General features: G+C 32.3%; 1 protein-coding gene across 1 annotated transcript in view; it reads left to right on the forward strand.

Moving 5' to 3' along the window:
* Positions 1 to 2,471: 2,471 nt before the first annotated feature.
* ec (ubiquitin specific peptidase echinus) overlaps positions 2,472 to 18,249 on the forward strand; it is a 72,655-nt gene continuing 56,877 nt past the window's right edge. The window contains exons 1-2 of the mRNA XM_070650030.1: positions 2,472 to 3,124; positions 17,198 to 17,443. Coding sequence (XP_070506131.1) covers positions 17,270 to 17,443 — 174 coding nt within the window. The 5' untranslated portion in view covers positions 2,472 to 3,124; positions 17,198 to 17,269. The remainder of the gene's footprint in view (positions 3,125 to 17,197; positions 17,444 to 18,249) is intronic.

An 18,249-nucleotide genomic window follows, 5' to 3' on the forward strand; every position in this document is an offset into this window, starting at 1 on the left:
AAGATTGTAATTCACAGGCTCGTCAACATCTAAATTGATCCATTAAACTAATTCGAGTATATTTAGCAGAAGTAATGGAAGTTCCCTTGAATTAAGTCTCAAAATTGGAGTCATTTGCACTCAAAAATCCTTCAAAATGCAAGCATATTAAGCTACAACTCATTTCATATCCATGCAAAATAGAGCATAACGTGCTTAACAATTTGTCGACTTTTGACTCATTAGCAGAAAATGTTTAGATCTAAAAACTCTTTCTTATTTCCTTTTATAGTTGATTCTTCCACACCCAAATGTAATAACAGCAACAATATGCTAAACAGCTGAACAGCATGGATATAATATCAGACTCTGATTTCATGTGGCTTACTCAGAAAGGCTTGTAAATGTTGATAATCGATCTCAGGCACGAGTCATACTTTGCGGTAAGCTTTGAATGGACCAATTAATTGAATTAAGAAGCTTGCTGATCTTCTACGAATATTTGGAGCAATAAGCTAGAGTGGAAGTAATTTTGGATAGAAAGTAGCAACAAAAAGTTCAATTTAATTTAATTTTCCTTCTCGCTGAACTGCTTAAGGCACAAAACACAAAACGAATGACAAAAGCAAGCGACAAAAAGCGATCAGCAACAATGTGTCAACGTTCATGTAAAACAGATTTGATCGCAAGTCACAAGAAGAAAATGGCAAAATAATATGTGCCATGAGCCCATCCTACAAGACATAAACTTATTAAATTATTCTTTTGTATGTAATTCGATCTTAGTTTAGAATTTTAAATTAGATCCATAAAAAATTTTATTTTGTTCTCATTTAAGGGCCTTAACATTCTCCTGATGTCATTGCCGAATTTTTTATTCCAAAGATTAGCGGAATTTGTGGCAATAAAATGTAAAATTTATTTTTTATTAAAAAGTCTTGCTTAATGGCAAGTGAGATTACGGAATTGATGATTATTTTGTATTAGTTGTTGCCTTTTATGGCTACATTTTCGATTGTAATGTACAAAATGTAAATGTCAAATGTAAAATAAAATTCAAAATTTAAAAAGTCGTTAAAATTTCTTTTGAACGTTTCAAATTATTAAAACGCTTCAAATGTTTTACTTCAAACTTACTTACTTCGACTGTAAAATATGGACTGTAATTACATGCAGCCTGCCAATCATCAATACGATCGTCTAAAACACATAAAATATTAAAAAATTGTCCTCAAATTCAACAACCAGCTTACATTCATTAGCATTAGCGAATAATGAATTTAAATAAGCATCTGCAGCTATTGTATAATGCATTCTCAATCACCTGCATGCCATTGCATCTCGATATGTCATTAATCTTTAATTCAATCGAATAAGCACTTAATATTAATTATTTAAAAATTTACAAACAAAAAATGAACTTGAGGAATTAAATTTACAGATTCTCATTCCGCAAATTCCTTACGATGCTCGATTCATCAATTTTAAATCACGATTTAATGTAATTAATCTCACATTGAATGACTTACCATCACGTGCGCCATCTGGTAGTGAAACAACAGTCGTCTGACAGCAAACAAATCAACCAACACATCCAAACTTGTTGATTTTTTCAACATTTTCTCTTTTTTTTGCTTCTTATTTATGCGGTGCGCGCTTGAAAAATAAAAATTTTACGTGCGTCTTGTTTGAAAAATGTTCCACTGGTACTCTTTAGTCTCTCAAAGTTGTTTAACGGAGGTAGATCGTACGCCGTTTTACGTCGTATGTAATACAAAAAACAGGATTTGTTTATAGTGATGATCACATTGGAATCTGTCAAGAATTTACATGGAATTTTAAAAAATCAAAACATTTGAAAGTGAATTTGAAATTAGAATATTTTAAATCTGAAATATTTTTAAATGTGAAAATTTAATAAATTGAATGAAATTTTTAAGCAGTCTTAAGGAATTAAAAGTTGAATTTTGAAGAAAAAAAGTGAAATTTTGAATTTTTGAAATCAAAAATTTTGAATTTTTAAGTCAAAGAAGGCATTGAAAAGTGAAAATTGAACTTAAATGTTGAATTGTGCAACTGAGAATTTGAAATTTGTAACTAAAAATTTGAATTTTAAACTGAATTTTGAAAAATGATTAATCAAAGAAAGCATTGAAAAGTGAAAATTGAACGAAAAATTTGAATTTGATAGCTGGAAATTTTAGATTTGTAACTGATAATATGAATTTTAAAACTGAAAATTCAAATGGGTTTTGAAAATTCAAAAATCAAAGCAAGCATTTGAAATAAAATTGAATCGAAATTGAACAAAAAATTTGAATTTTTCAACTGAATTTTGAAAGATAAAAGCAAGCATTTGAAATAAAATTGAATCGAAATTAAACAAAAAATTTGAATTTTTCAACTGAATTTTGAAAGATCAAAGCAAGCATTTGAAATGAAATTGAATGAAATTTGAACAAAAGATTTGAATTTTGAAAATTCAAACAAAATTTCAAGTGAAATTGAGTGAAAATCAAACTTAAAAAGTGAAAAATTCAATAAATTACAAACAAATTCAATTCATGAATACAAAAAGTGTTGATAAAAAGGAATGATCAGTGACAAATCAAGCAAAACTCACAAAAAATATCCAAAATAATTAACAGTGACAAACAAAAGTGCTAAAGTGAAATTCACAAAAATACAAAAAAAAAAAAATTACACACAAGCAAGCCATGAGCCAGAAAAGCTAGTATTTACTCAATAAGCTTGTTTACTTCCCGAAGACAACTTCTTTTACTTTTTTATTATTTTTATTATACGTGTGCTGTGTATTATTTAATTCTTTTTTATTGTGTGTACGCTTAGCTTACATATCCAACAAGATATATACATGAAAACAAAATGAAATTTGAAATAGAAGTGGAATTTTGAAAACAAAAAAGAGAAAAAATGAAAAAATAATTAAGGAAGAGATTCAAAAGAAGAAGAAAAAGGGATTTAAAAAAAATCCATCCATCAGTTTAACACCAAAACAATAAAATATTAAAGGAATTAAAGGAGAGAGTCATTAATTATTCTACGGTTCTACTTACCTTTTTGGATAAATTACAACAAATATTGGAATCATTTATCATTCACACGTCTTATAATCCATATTAAGGTACGTTCATTTATGGTCTTAAAAATATTAATTACGCAATTATTTTTTTTTGCAATTTTTGGGGATTGATTACAGAGTTGGGAGTTAGCCTTAGGCACTTTAAACTCTTTTTGTTGCTGATAAATCTGATGATTTTCGTCTTTTTTGACGTTTTTTCGGTCATATGACAAAAAAGTCTTGTTCCTAAATAGCACAAGTCAGTCGATTGATCCGAAATCCAGAACCAAGCAGACAAGACTCTGGCATGGGAATCTCATACTTGTGCTATTCAGGCACCAAAATATCAGTCATTAAATTTAATTCAAACTAGTTTATTTCTATACACTTTTAAAGTTCAAGAGGAATTGATTTCACCGTGGCAATGAGCATATAAACAATTGAATTGGGGGGAAACTAGCTTAAATTTAAATTATATATCTACAAATTAGGCATTTATTTGATGCTTTATGCCAAAATCATGGTGAGACTTCAAAAAAATATTTTTTATGCAAAAATCGTGCCAATTAAAATAAGGTTAATTAAATTATTGGATGTAGATTGTTATCCAACGTCAGACATATTTTGGGAGGGAACCACTTGCTAGGCTAAATATTAATAATGATGACAATGAAAATATTTAAGTCATAAAATGTCAGTTGATGTTGCTTCTATATTACCGAAAATAGACATCAATCATTGAAATTTTGTTGGATATACAATACATTTTAAGTATGTCGGCTTAAGTTTGGATTTAGATGTGTCAATAGAAGTGTCTGAGTTGTGCTTAGTGGCTTAGTCAGGGACTTGCTACCTGGTGTGATGTGTTCGTTGTTGCTGCTTGGCTGGGGCGCATGAGGACCTATTGTCGCGTCTATAACCATCTCTATCATTTGAGAACTTCTTGGTGTACAATAGGATATGTCCACTCAGGTCATACTTAAGTTTGAGTGACTTTTATCTGAATTTTTAAATTTTTTAACGGTTTTGAAAAATTCAAATTTTTGGTAGATTCGCCCCTTGAATAAAGAGCATGTGTACCCATTGCCGCGCGGAGAGAATGTCTTAAGTCTTCGATAACTTCTTGGTGTACCATAGGATATGTCCACTCAGGTCATACTGAATTTTTATCCAAATTTTAACGGTTTTCAAAAATTCAAATATTTGGCAGGTAATTAGGGTAATTCGCAGTAAAGATTATCAGCCCTACCCGTTCTTACCGACAAATAATTTCAATTCCTAACGGTGTTTCTTAATAAATCTCTTATAATCTCAACAATTTATCATCAATCAAACAACAAATCTCCCCAAAGCTATTCAAGTCTCGCAAATAAATTCGAATGTCAGGAGCTAATATAAGTGCTTCCAAAAAAGAAATTGATAAGTAATTAGCTTTATTTTCTTCATCATCATCAATAGAGCATTGAACCTTATTTCCCTCACATTCTCCTTTCTCCCTCCTCAATTCTTTCAATCTATTCACATATTATTGATGATTCTTGTCTCGCTACTATCGAGATCATGTTTTACTTTATCGATCAAACCGTTCAAAACTCATTGTTTCACTTTTCGGTAGGTGGAGAAGTCTGTTTTTAATGAAAAATTTTCTTTTGTATGTTTTGTTGTTGTTTTTTTGTTCTTTAAACACACGAAATTCAAAAAATTCGACAATCCAATCGACTGTTGATGAGTTATTAGGGTGATGTCATGGTGAATTTGATATTTTTTTCATGACATTCCATCAATGTGTATGGTATTGCTTTCTCATAAACTCGAAATAGCTGTCCCGCTTAATTATTTTTAGTACTTTTGTTCTGTTGATGTTCGTTATTATCGCAACTTGAGAAGTTGGTGCTGGAATAATTGGGTATATGGGATTGGAAATGAGATCATTTTGGCAAATTATCGCAATTAATATGAAGTAAGTCAATATCATGTTAGTCATGAAATTTGGTAAGATAAATAACGGCATTTTAAAATTCAAATTTTTAACGGTTTTTGAAAATTTGAAATAGAAAATCTGAAATGAGCTTCAACAAGCTTCAAATTAGTTATGAAATTCAGTAAGCCAAATAACGGTATTTTAAAATTTAAATTATTAACGGGTTTTGAATGTTTGAAATGGAAAATTTTAAGAGAATAAGCTTCAAGTTAGTCATAAAATTTAGTAAGGCAAATAACGGTCTATTAAAATTCAAATTTTTAACGTTTTTTGAACGTTTGAAATGGATAGTTTGAATTGAGCTTCAAAATTTTTCCATATTTAGTTTATAAACATCAATTTTCGAGTCTAGCGATTAATTCATGCTTCCAAACTAGTCAATAAGCCTGTAACTCGATGGCACAGATCTAACAGTTGATCTGCCAACTCTATACAATGTAAATCTAGTTGATTAACTAGAAATTTCGAGGTTATATACCAAAAATTTCACAAAATATCACTCAAGTGCGCTATCAAGAACCTTATATCCCACCGACATTCTAACCACCATTTCTCGCTTTGCTTACTGCTTATAAATAACAATGAGATCATGTTGCAATATTATTTTTAGCATTTCTGTATTTTTATACACAATAGTTTTCGCGCGAACTCTGATAAATATGAAAAAAAAAAAACACAAAAATTATATACCATGATGGTTGTTCGACTGTATAACGGCAGCGACGAAGAGCCTTGAAAAATCTGAAACGTGACACCAAAGTTGGAATCGAATAAATTTCATGTGAAAATGTGATGGAATCAAGTGGAAGAGCAATGATTGCTAAGATGAGTTGTTTTAAATCAGCGATAAAAAAAAGAATGTGCTAATAATGGTCATCAAATGAGATTTTTCAGTGCATTAAACTTCTAATTTTGTACTCTATGATGAAAGAATGATGAAAAAAAGGCAATTTTTTTCTGTACCACGCTTATTGCCATCATTATCTTCACTTTCGATGATGAGTGTTTTGTTTGTGGGAAGAAAATTGTAGTTATCGGTGTGGGTTGATTTGGCACTTTCCATTGTTTTATAAATTTTCTCAATACTTTGAATTCTTTCACCGACTTGATTGAGTATTAAATTTATTTTTTGTAGGAAGAAAAAGAAAATTGCGGAAAAAAACAATCATTTGTCGGCAATTTGAAAAGTGTTTTCACTTTCGGACACATTGATGTTGAGAAAATGTAGAGTAATTGAATTGATTTGAAAGTTAACGGCTAATTTGAATTCAAACTTTACTTAGAAAAAAATTTTCCACTTCGAAAAGTTTTTGCATAAAAATCTACTTTAACTGACAATTTTAGATCGTATTCAGATACAGAATTGTAGAAAAAGATGGCAAAAATAGAATGCAAATATTTTATTACAATATATCCTGCAGTTTTGTTTAAAAAACAATAAAAAACTAAGATTAATCAAGTGCACGTGTTCATCAAAAGTTCGTTAAAAAACTGAAATAAACTTCACACAATTAATGAATTTTGATACGCTTCAATATTAGCTGATTTTTTATGCATTAGTAGTAAATTTGCGAAATTAAATACTAACAACTTTGTGATTTATGCAAACTATTTCCATTTGTTATCGACTTAAATTACACTGCAATTTGAGATTTTTTTTTCACATTCTTTTTCTAAAAACCACTGGCATTAAACTGCATAGAATGCTTTTAGCAAAGTACTGTCATTAAATCTATGACTATTATCTACGTCAGTGGTGGGCAACCGATGTGCCGTGGCACCATATTGTGAAATTTTTAGGAATGTCATGAATCGTATACTGTATGCGGTTTTGAGGCTTCTCACCAATATGTCCCGCAGAAAATAAAAGGTTGTCCACCACTGAGCGACGTAAAACAACCACGCCAGCACAAACTTTCATGTTTGTTTTCCTACTCGATGGGAAAAACTTCTTATTTTTCTTCTGTAACATGGCAATTATTGCATTTTTTTATTATAGCTAAAACAATTTGCAATAAATATTATTTAGCTATTGTGTCTTGAGGGAATTTTTGTGGCCAAAGGCAGTCATAGCTCATAAGAAAGAATTTTCTGATCATTAAATTCAATTTGAGAATATGAGTGAGAAGTATTTTGCGGATAATAAATGACTTGTAATTTGTTAAAATTTATCTGATTTTAATTCATGAATATTTAATTATATTAATGGCCATGACATCCCATTTAATTGCTAATTTGATGATGTTATTTAAAAAAAAATTGTTTTAAATATTTTTTAAGGACTTTGTCGACATGTTTGATTAGGTTTGATGACAATCTGAATCAAATTTGCAAAACAAGCATTTGTTACAGACAAAAACCGTACAATTTCTTGGTAATTTGTATGATTTTGTAAGAATACAAATTACATTAAAAGCTGTACAATTTCTTCTTATTTTGATGGTTTTTCTTACAAAACCATACAACTAACAAGGAATTGTAGGGTTTTTCTTCCAGAACCCTACAAATTATCAAGAAATTGTACGGTTTTTGCCTGTGACATATGCCAGTATTGCCAGTATTGCAATTCTGATTTGATGATATTATGTCTCTATAAAACAGTTGGAACTTACTTTATTTTATTTTGCGAAACGAGTTCTTGTTGGGTGGCTTATCTAGCAAGGTTGTGTCTTAATAGGCAATAAATTTTAAGATCCTATCGAGATAATTCTTAGATTAAAATTCATCTTGTATTTTTTAATAAGCCACAGGAAGAATTTTATTACTTTCCTGACTTTAATGATGTTTTCTTAACTTTAATGATGCTTTAGATCAGTGGTGGCCAACCTGTTATTCTTAATGGCACTTATTGATAGCAAGCCTCGATCAAAATTGCACTCGACATTCAGGTTTGTAGCATTTTTAGACATAATTGGCTGCAAACTAGTGTGCTGCGACACACATGTTGTCCATGACTGATTTAGATCAATTTTGGGCCTGTAGGAGGGTGTAGGTCTCTGGTGTGTCTTGAAAAATCTTAGCTGTACCGCGAAAATTCCTCAAAACTTGCCCAACCTCACAAATCATCGTCTATTTGCTACCGGTTTCTGGTAGGATTCGAACAACTTCTTCGATGACATTCTATACCTCTTAGACTTCAATTAGGTTCATGTCATGTTACCAGACAATCATACAATCGAGTCATTCAAACTCATTAATTCAATTGTCCTAAAAACCACAAATTGGCCATTTACCTAATCATCAACCTGTACTTGCAAAGTCTCAATATCACAGACCATATTAAGTAATTTCTTATCAATCATCATCTTTTATGAGTACATGAGAAGTAAAAGTCAAATGATATTCAGGCCAACAGGTCAATAAGAGAAAGAAAAGTATCTAAGCAATTTATTAACATTCCGTGTGATCACCACAACATAGCTAACACGACATCGACACACAAGATGAATTATGTCTATAAAAAGTAGATTAAACAACGGAATTGATCCAAAAAATTTAATTTAATAATGGAGCTTTAATTAGTAATGTGCAAAAAAAATACTGTAGCCATAACCGTATGTGCCAAGGAATCAAGGTTGCACGCAAAAAACCACAATCAACGAGTAATGGCAAAAATAATAATAATTGAGAACCTTGACAGCTTGTGAGTTTCCGTATACTGAAAGTCTTAAATTAAAAGCTTTCGATACTTTGTTGTGTGAAGATTGTCGATTTTACTTCCAACTTCCATTCAGCACTTTAAGTTTTATGGTTATGTATTTTAAAAACAATGCAAATTGAAAAAAAATAATGAATTATCAAGTAGAGTAGGCATGTGTTGTGGGTGGATAAGGCGCATTTTATTTTTTATTTGAGTAGGGTCCTTAATATCCTTAACTGACTGAAGTTTTCGAGGGATAGAGCTGTCTTTACTTACTTACTAACTGCAACCATGTTCCTATGTGAAGCCTAGGTTACAACAGAAGGCTTTCCATCTGACTCTGTTGCTGGCTCTTTCATTTAGTTTGTACAAATTCCCTGTCCGCACATTGAGCCGACAGTTTTTCAATACTCTTCTGTGCCAAGTAGCTTTCGGAGCTCCTGGTCGCCTTTTCTCTTGTGGATTTCATCCAAGGGCTGTGTAACAAACTTGTGTTTCTGTCCCAGCTGTCTTTAGACATTCCCTACGCGTGGCAATGAATCCTCGAGCGACGTAGCCAAGGAAGTAAGTAAGTGAGTAGATTAAAATGCTCTAAGCTTAATCATGTGGAAAATATCCTTAACTCATACTTAGTTACTGAATGAACAAGAGCAGAAGTGAGCAATCTGTGTGCCGCGGTACACTAGTATGCCGGCAAGCATTTTTGGATATGCCACGAACCGCATACTGTGAGCAAATTTTGATTAAGACTTACCATCAAGCTTTGTCCCGAAAAATAACAGGTTGACCACCACTGAACTAGAAATTCAACATTTTTTGACAATTCAAGGTCTCTTTAAAAATCAGCAATTTATGATTTAGCATGCTTAAAATCAGTCTATCCAGCACACTGTGACACATTTTCATAGGCATTAAATAAAATATAGTAATTTATAGTCAGCATATAATTCACATACTTACCACTATGCCTGTCCAACGTAAAATGTCAATTAATGATCACTTAGATTAATAATACTTTTTTTTTCTTAAATGTCAGTAAATTCCAGTGGTGAGAATAAAAATTCCATCAATTCAGCACAAACTTCATTAAAAGTTACTTTATTCTGCATAAATTATTCCTTCCCTCCATCGAGTCTAATTGCTTAGTCGTTTAATTTACACAAAATTCCAGTTCTTCAATACAATTATTTATTTTAATGAGGAGAAGTAAAGCGACTTCATTTCTAAAAACCTTTGACGATATTTACCTACCTATAGAAATTGCCATTGCCAGTATACGCATAATCACAATACGGTTGTTGGAAAAGAGAAACAGCTTGAGTGAAATTATTTTGCTGACGAGGTCATTGCGGCAAATTGCAAATTACTCATCATTTCCGTGACATTTATTTGTGGCTTAAATCCAGTGGTGGACAACCTTTTATTTTTTGCGGCACACCTTAATGGTAAGCCTCGATCGAAACTAGCATACGGTATACGGCTTATAGTATCGCTATACATTTTTCAAGTATGGTGCCACAGCACACAGGTTGTCCACAACTGAGCTAGATAACACATTTTGTAGCAATATGAGACTTACCGTATGATTTGAGGCACAAAGATTTCACATTGAATATTTCTGGATGAAAATTCGTCACTTTTGCTGGATGATGATGGGGTATGGATAGTATTTATAAATTTCAGTAATAAACGTGAATTTGTCAATGCCTCGAGTATTTTTAGTAATTAAAAGTGAAACTTTTAGAGGCATTACTGAAAACAAATTGGAATTTTGTTGAAAATGCTATTGTTTGTGTTTTGTCTGTCTGTCTGTCCATCTGTCTGTCTGTCTGACCGTCAGTCTGTCCGTCAGTCTGTTCGTCAGTCTGTCTGTCAGTCTGTCTGTCAGTCTGTCTGTCAGTCTGTCTGTCAGTCTGTCCGTCAGTCTGTCCGTCAGTCTGTCCGTCAGTCTGTCCGTCAGTCTGTCCTTCAGTCTGTCCGTCAGTCTGTCCGTCAGTCTGTCCGTCAGTCTGTCCGTCAGTCTGTCCGTCAGACTGTCCGTCAGTCTGTCCGTCAGTCTATCCGTCAGTCTGTCCGTCAGTCTGTCCATCAGTCTGTCCGTCTGTCCATCTGCTATTATTTCTTTGAGTCTTTTATGTCATCAACATCCATCCAGTCACCATAATTGATACATGATTCTTGTGCCATTCGATATATTGCAATATGTCTGCAGATGGACACAACTATTATGTAATCCAATGAGATAAAATAATTATGTCGTGGGTGAATGCAGCACATGAAATCAGAATTAAGGCAATTTAATTGAAATTATGATTCGTGGACGATGCAAAATTTGATTTTGGACATAAAGAGTTGCTCATTAGTGACTTTACATTAATACAGTGATGGTCAACTTTTTATTTTACACGGCACACCTTGGTAGTAAGCCTTGACTGGCATTGCATTTTCAGAAATTCTAGGTTGTACACTAATGTGCCGCGGCACCAACATCAATGCATTAATGCAGACAATTTTTGAGTACGAAGTAAGGACTGTACACTAATAAATCATTTTTGATGGATGTCATATCCTCAAAAAAGAGTCGTGGAATGACGACTCACGATGACTCAATCCCCCTTTTCATCCCATCCTGTCATTCATTAAGCCACAAAAAATCTCATTCTCTTTCACAAAATTGCACTAAAAAAACATTAAAAATCATGCAGCAAGTCATTTTCATATGAAATTGATTAATTTGTGGGAATTCCTCAGCAAATAATGAAAGTTGATGTTAATAATTCTGGTAGCTTATGATCGTGACTTAACATCTCGACATCACCATCTTCACGAAGATCAAATTTTACACATATCAGTATGTATTTTTAGAAAGGCTTAAAAAGTTCTTCAGCCTCAATTGTCATTAAAAAATATATAAAAAATATTATTTACCATTCCTACATTCGAATCATAATCTTTGTTGATGGCTCATTAAAAGGCTCTCTTCTTTCGTTTCTAATTAACCGAATGGAAATCGGTCAACAGACGATGATGTTAAAAATTTGAACATAATTAATGTAAATCTCTGTTGAATATCAATGAATTTATAATCAAATGCTTTGCGAGATATTTTTATATTTTGTGCCTTTTTTTTTCTTGATTTTCTTGATTCAAAGTCGAAATTTTTAATCTTGTAAATTGAAAGAAATCAGAGAGAATGAGATAAAAAAAAAAGATTTAATTAATTAATTTTTGCTGAGTGTTTGAGTTTCCAGTGTTGTTATGCTGGTTTATAGCAGTAAAAAGCAGAAATGGCGTAGTGGCTAGAGTGTCGTATAACTGATTCTAACGACCCAGGTTCAATCCCAGGGAAAGCCTAAATGAGTTTGAGATGTTTTTTAAGCTGTTCTGACAACGACAACTTGTTTTGTGTGATTCGCGACACACAAATTGTGGCTAGGTACAAACTGGTTGTATTGATACAAACTGGGTCATGAAATGTGCAGAGTTGAGAATCTAGCGTTATCAACAAGCTTCTGGCTAGGTGTCTTACTCACTAACTTCTTTGGCGAAGGCACACGAGGGCTCATTGCCGCATTTAGACTTCGTCGGAAGCTGGATCGGTCTTTAGATAATGTCTACCAGTTTCTCAATGAAGTCACCAGTACGACATAGCAATGACTGGCTTTAAATTTTTCAATAGAAGGGTGTATCAGCAGAGTTGAATTTGGAGTATCGAATCATATATAGGCAATTATGCCAGTGTAATAGGAAGTCCTCTGAGGCCGAGTAGTCGAACAATCGAGTTTCATGGGTTCGAATCTTATCAGATTCCGTACTTTTAGTCGTTATATTGAGTCGTTTCGACATGACATTGATTAGAACGACATTGTAAATATCCAAGCTTTATACCATGTAACTAGCTGCAATAATTAGAAGTCTCAGTCTCTACAAGGTTCTTAAAAGGCAACCCAACCCTGTCAATTTCTTCATCATTTACTTCATATCTTTAATTTTCAACTAATCGTAATAATAATTGGATTTATTTATAAATTATGTGACATTTGTGCCAATTTTTAAGGTGTTATCTAAATTGTGACAAATTTGTTTATCAGCACTTTACGTTGTTGATTAGAAGAAAGTTTTTAAATGAATTGAAAGCTACGAATATGTTGTGCTCTATAGCAGAGAATATACAGACATAAGAAATCAATAAGTATTCAAATTTTATTTAAATTTCCAATCTATTTTGCAAAAATATCATCTTGATTGTTATGTCTTCTGACTGTATTCTATGTGATTTGAATAAATTGAACCATAATATTAAGCAGTAAGACATAAAGAACTCATATACCACAATTTACCGTTCGATTAACCGCTTAACTCCAAAAACATCAATCAGAACATCAAGAATTGTCAATGTAGCTTAAACCCACTTAGATATGCCTTTAAATCCATCATGCATTAAATTGAAAATAAGAAAATCATTATTTATTTCCTCATATTCACATCCAATAACATTAGCAATAATCATCATCATCAATTCGACTTAAATAATTGAATTATTCGACATGTACAGACCATAAAAAAATTGATAAATCTTTAAAAAAAGAGTCACAAGACATTATTGGCAAATAAATCCACCAAATATGGCCGAATCACAATAAACATAAATATAAGAAAAATGAGATTCAGCAGAAACTGAAACAGCCAAGTCTAAATAAAAATGTTTAAAGTCCTCGTGTTATTGATCGAGGAGCTTAAACGCATTTTCGCTAATTGATCAGGATTAGATTGACAAATCAGTACAATAAACTCAGTGCTCCAACTATAATGGAAGTTACTGTATGATCAATTTTGTTATTTAACGGTTTTTTTCAAATTCAAACCTCTTAACGGCTTATAAAAATTCAAATTGAACATTTTTTGAAAGTAAACTGAAAGTTGTATTAAAAAATTTGATCAAAAGTTTTTGGAAAATTAACGGTCAGAAAAATTTAAATTGTCGTCGAGGGGAAAATTTTATCAATTTTGTTAATAAAGCAGGAAAATCATTAGTTAAAGCATTAATCGATAGTTTAAAGCTAGTAAATCAAACGGTAAGCCAGTAACTTGATAGTAATGAGCTAATGCTTCAAACCCGAGCTCTCAATAATGTCTGGTTGCTAAGATCACACGTTTCACTCAGCAAGCCAGCAAGCCTGAGATTCAGTCATTCAGCAAGACAGTCCGTCAGTCGTTCAGCCCGGCTGTCCGACTGTCCGTCTGACCCTTAAGTCCGTTAGTCCATTAGTTAATTAGTCCGTCAGTCCGTCAATTCGTCAGTCAGTCAGTCAGTTAGTCCGTCAGTACGTCAGTCCGGTAGTCCGTCAGACAGACAGGCAGTTAGTCAGTCAGTCAGTCCGTCAGTTAACTCGTGAGCCAACCATTTTCTTAAACATGCTGAAAAATATTAATGAAAAATTCCAGCAGCGATATCAATCGGACTTTTGAAAAATTTTATGCGACATGCTTTGATTTGATAGATTTGAATAAAAAGTAGAGATTGAGTTATATCTATTATACATGGATATATATTTAGATTATTGATAGCGCACCTGTTTAACAATCGGAATATTAAGTAGATAAAGGAATGAAAGACAAGACAACAGAACAGTCCATACATGTAGGAATGCTTTTTTTTATTGTCAATTTTGATTGGAATTGAAAGCACGAAAAATCCATCAAATAAATGATATTCAAATCATGATCATAAAATGAAGTTTTACGTCTGTTTTTGATTTGTAATTTGTGATTTTTTTAATATTTTTTTAACTTTTTCATAAGCATAAAAGAAGTTTAAGAAGCATAAAAAATGAATCTTCAATAAAAATTTCCTCTAATTTGTCATAAATGACTTAAAAAGTAGTTAATGTTGTGGCATCATTAAAAATGAGACGTAAATTTTTGGTAATAAATTAAGCTAGTTGAAAAGCTTTTGTTACATTTTTTGTTGGGTGAATAAAGCGCAGTTGGATGTGCTTATTGTCATGGTTTTTTTGGTGTATTGTTGCTGTAGAATGTGTCAGACATTGTAAATTAATGGAACTGCACTGAAATTTAGGAATTGATAGCTTTAAAGGAGCCTAAGCTCCAATTCCGAGTATGGTTTAAGTTCCAGTTAGTTAGTAAGTTTCCTCAGCTTCTAAAACCTAAAATAAACCCAAGCTAGGCAAATTAACAAAAGACTTTCCAGCCCCAAAGCCTAAATCACACAAAAAATTCAGTTCCTACCTTCAATAATAAAAGAAATTTTATTCAAAACATTTTGTAGACGAAATCATCATTAAAATGACATTAGAGCATAATTTCATATCCATCAGTAGCAACAAAGTATTTCCCTCACAGCCTTAAAACAATTGTTAAGCTACAAAGAACAAAATTGAGACATTTTATGTAAGAACAGAAATGCCGAATGGCGATGTTATGTTCATTTCCTGAAAAAAATTTATCATCATCATCATGTGAGGCAGAACAAGCAATTTACTATACGATCACTACTGTTTTATAGACATTTAAACTTATTAAGTGAAACATACGAAATGGAAGTGAATATCTACTAGAACTTGTGGATATCGAGATTGTAGATCTTGGATATACATTGACAATCACTGCTGTACCTTTGTGCCATTCTGTAGATATATCAGCATTCGAATTGAAATTAAAATCACAAAGTTTACAAACAAATCAGGAAAACAGTATAAAGTCATTGCTATAAAGGTTGGGCGCGCAGCATATACAGCACATGTTATTATACTCGTTGCTTTTCTTCTGTTTTCGCTTACTTTTTAATCTAACAAATCTGTTTTTTACATGAACGTTGACACATTGTTGCTGATTGCTTTTTGTCGCTTTCTTTTGTCATTCGTTTTGTGTTTTGTGCCTTAAGCAGTTCAGCGAGAAGGAAAATTAAATTAAATTGAACTTTTTGTTGTTACTTTCTATCCAAAATTACTTCTTCTCTAGCTTATTGCTCCAAATATTCGTAGAAGAACAGCAAAACTTCTTAATTCAATTAATTGGTCCATTCAAAGCTTACCGCAAAGTATGACTCGTGCCTGAGATCGATTATCAACATTTACAAGCCTTTCCGAGTAAGCCATACTAATATTATATCCATGCTGTTCAGCTGTTTGGCATATTGTTGCTGTTATTACATTTGGGTGTGGAAGAATCAAATATAAAAGGAAATAAGAAAGAGTTTTTAGATCTTAACATTTTCCGCTAATGTGTCAAAAGTCGACAAATTGTTAAGCACGATATGCTCTATTTTGCATGGATATGAAATGAGTTGTAGCTTAATATGCTTGCATTTTAAAGGATTTGCGAGTGCAAATGACTCCAATTTTGAGACTTAATTCAAGGGAACTTCCATTACTTCTGCTAAATATACTCGAATTAGTTTAATGGATCAATTTAAAAGTTGACGAGCCTGTGAATTGCTGTCTTGAGATTGTTGCCAAAATGCCTGAAAACTGCCAAACCTTTCAACATCAGAAATAACAATAAATGCCAAAATTTGATTTCTTTCCAATTTTCAAGACCAAATATTTGGTCTTGAAGCAAATACTTCTTCTACTTTTTCAAGCAAATACTGGATTTGCTGAATGTCATCAACATAATTGCTTTATGTTCTTATCAGTTTAGCTCATCATCTCCAACATTTTAATGATTTCTTCCAGTTTGGAAGTGAAGTAGGTCAAATGTGTCAAAATTGGCCGATAAAGAAGAAAAGAAAAGCAAAAAAATTTGTCGATTGCCTTTTAAACTTTCTTCCATTGACTCTCAAGCGTTGCTTGTTTTGGCAATGCTTTCTTGTGTTACTGCTCGTCACATTTCAATGCTGAATTAACAAAACGATTTGCTTTTCATCGCATGATGATCATAATGACCATAATTATGCTTGATGACATAGAAAGTATGTCCAACTGGAGAGGGCGGCAATGAGCAGTTTGGTGATGTTGGAAGAAGAAGATCGTCTATTGAAAATCAATTGCACGACAATCGTGGACGAAAATTTATTTTGGTCAATTAATTTGTAACTCCAACAAGTCGGCATCAACAGCTACCAATTGGACCCAATTTACCGGCATTTGAGAACAACAAAATCAACTGCAGCAGCGGTAAATTGAGTAAAAATCATTGGCGACGTTGATGCATGACTGAATCTGGTGCGTGAAATTATGAGACGTCGCATTAAGTCTTGATTCCAATAAAGTCAATGATGATGATAATCATGTTGCGTGGAACTGAAAAAAGAACTGACAGAAATTCTGTAACTGTTTTTTCGGAACTAAAATGACTTCTTTTTATCTCGGCATTACTTCTACTTCCAATCGTGATTTTTACTTTCTTTATGTCCAATTCTGAAAATATTTTCTTGATCAGCAACAAATAAGCGTAGTCAATTTTATTAGCTCATCGAATTTCTGTATTCGGAACTGCTCAAAAAATAGCCCACATAATTCTTTCATTATTTACTTCTTGTTGTCCATTCCAGATGATGATTTAGAGGCAGTAAGCAGCAGTAAATTCAATTACGAGGTGAAAATTTGACAACGAAACAATAAAAATGACAGTCGGAGCATTTCACAGTCATCAACAGACACAGCAGCATACGATGATGCAAAATTTAAGGAACTTTTATGGATCACCGCCTGTGAATCAACAATATCATTTAATGGACACAAAAGGACTTCTCAATGGTCCAGGACAAAACAATTGTTTCCTTAATTGTGCAGTTCAGGTAAGTGTCTTTGACTTATTTACTATAATTTATGCAGGCATGAATATTTATGTTGCATAATGTGAACATCTTGTTGTTCCTGTTCCAAACATATGTTTGACATTTTAAAGGAACAATGGAAATGTTCAATGGCAATGAAATCTTGTATTTTGGATGTGACTTGAATAATTTAAAAAAAAAAACTTTTTCAAATCCAATCAATCATAAGAAATGTTAATTTATGCTGCATAAAAATGCGAACATGAATATAAATTAGATATGCGCTGCATGGAATTGGAAATGATTGCTGAGATGATGAATTTTATTGATGACATGATTGATTAATTGAGAAACTTTCACTGGATTTGATGTCCAAGAGTCTTAATTTATCTTGATAGGAAGTCACAGGAACATCATTTGCATACCTAACATCCATTTCTTCATGCTTCAGTTCCGATTCTTGCATAAATTTTGCAAAATTTACAGATTCAAGTCACTTCCAACATTTTATTTGTAATAATCACTTTGTGTTGTGGATGTTTTGTGTGTGAATGGATAGTAAGTAATTAAAACAATCTGCACAGCAATAAAAGACAGAGAGAAAGAACTGAATATTCTCACATGAGAGCTGCTTGATTAAAAATTTAATATTATTATTATGGTTTTGATTCTTCTTCATCTATTACTTCTTACTGCCTCAGTTACTGCCTTCTTAATTATTCGTCATGGGAAGATGGTTCCAATTCCTCATTTTACCTCTTCCATGTTACTTCTGTCCCTGCCAATTCATGAACTTTTCTATTCAAATTAATTTTCATGTTTTATGC

This window comes from Chironomus tepperi, unplaced genomic scaffold (genome assembly GCF_022539635.2).
Source record: "Chironomus tepperi strain 1889 unplaced genomic scaffold, CSIRO-AGI_Ctep_v1 contig_445, whole genome shotgun sequence".
Taxonomy (NCBI): domain Eukaryota; kingdom Metazoa; phylum Arthropoda; class Insecta; order Diptera; family Chironomidae; genus Chironomus; species Chironomus tepperi.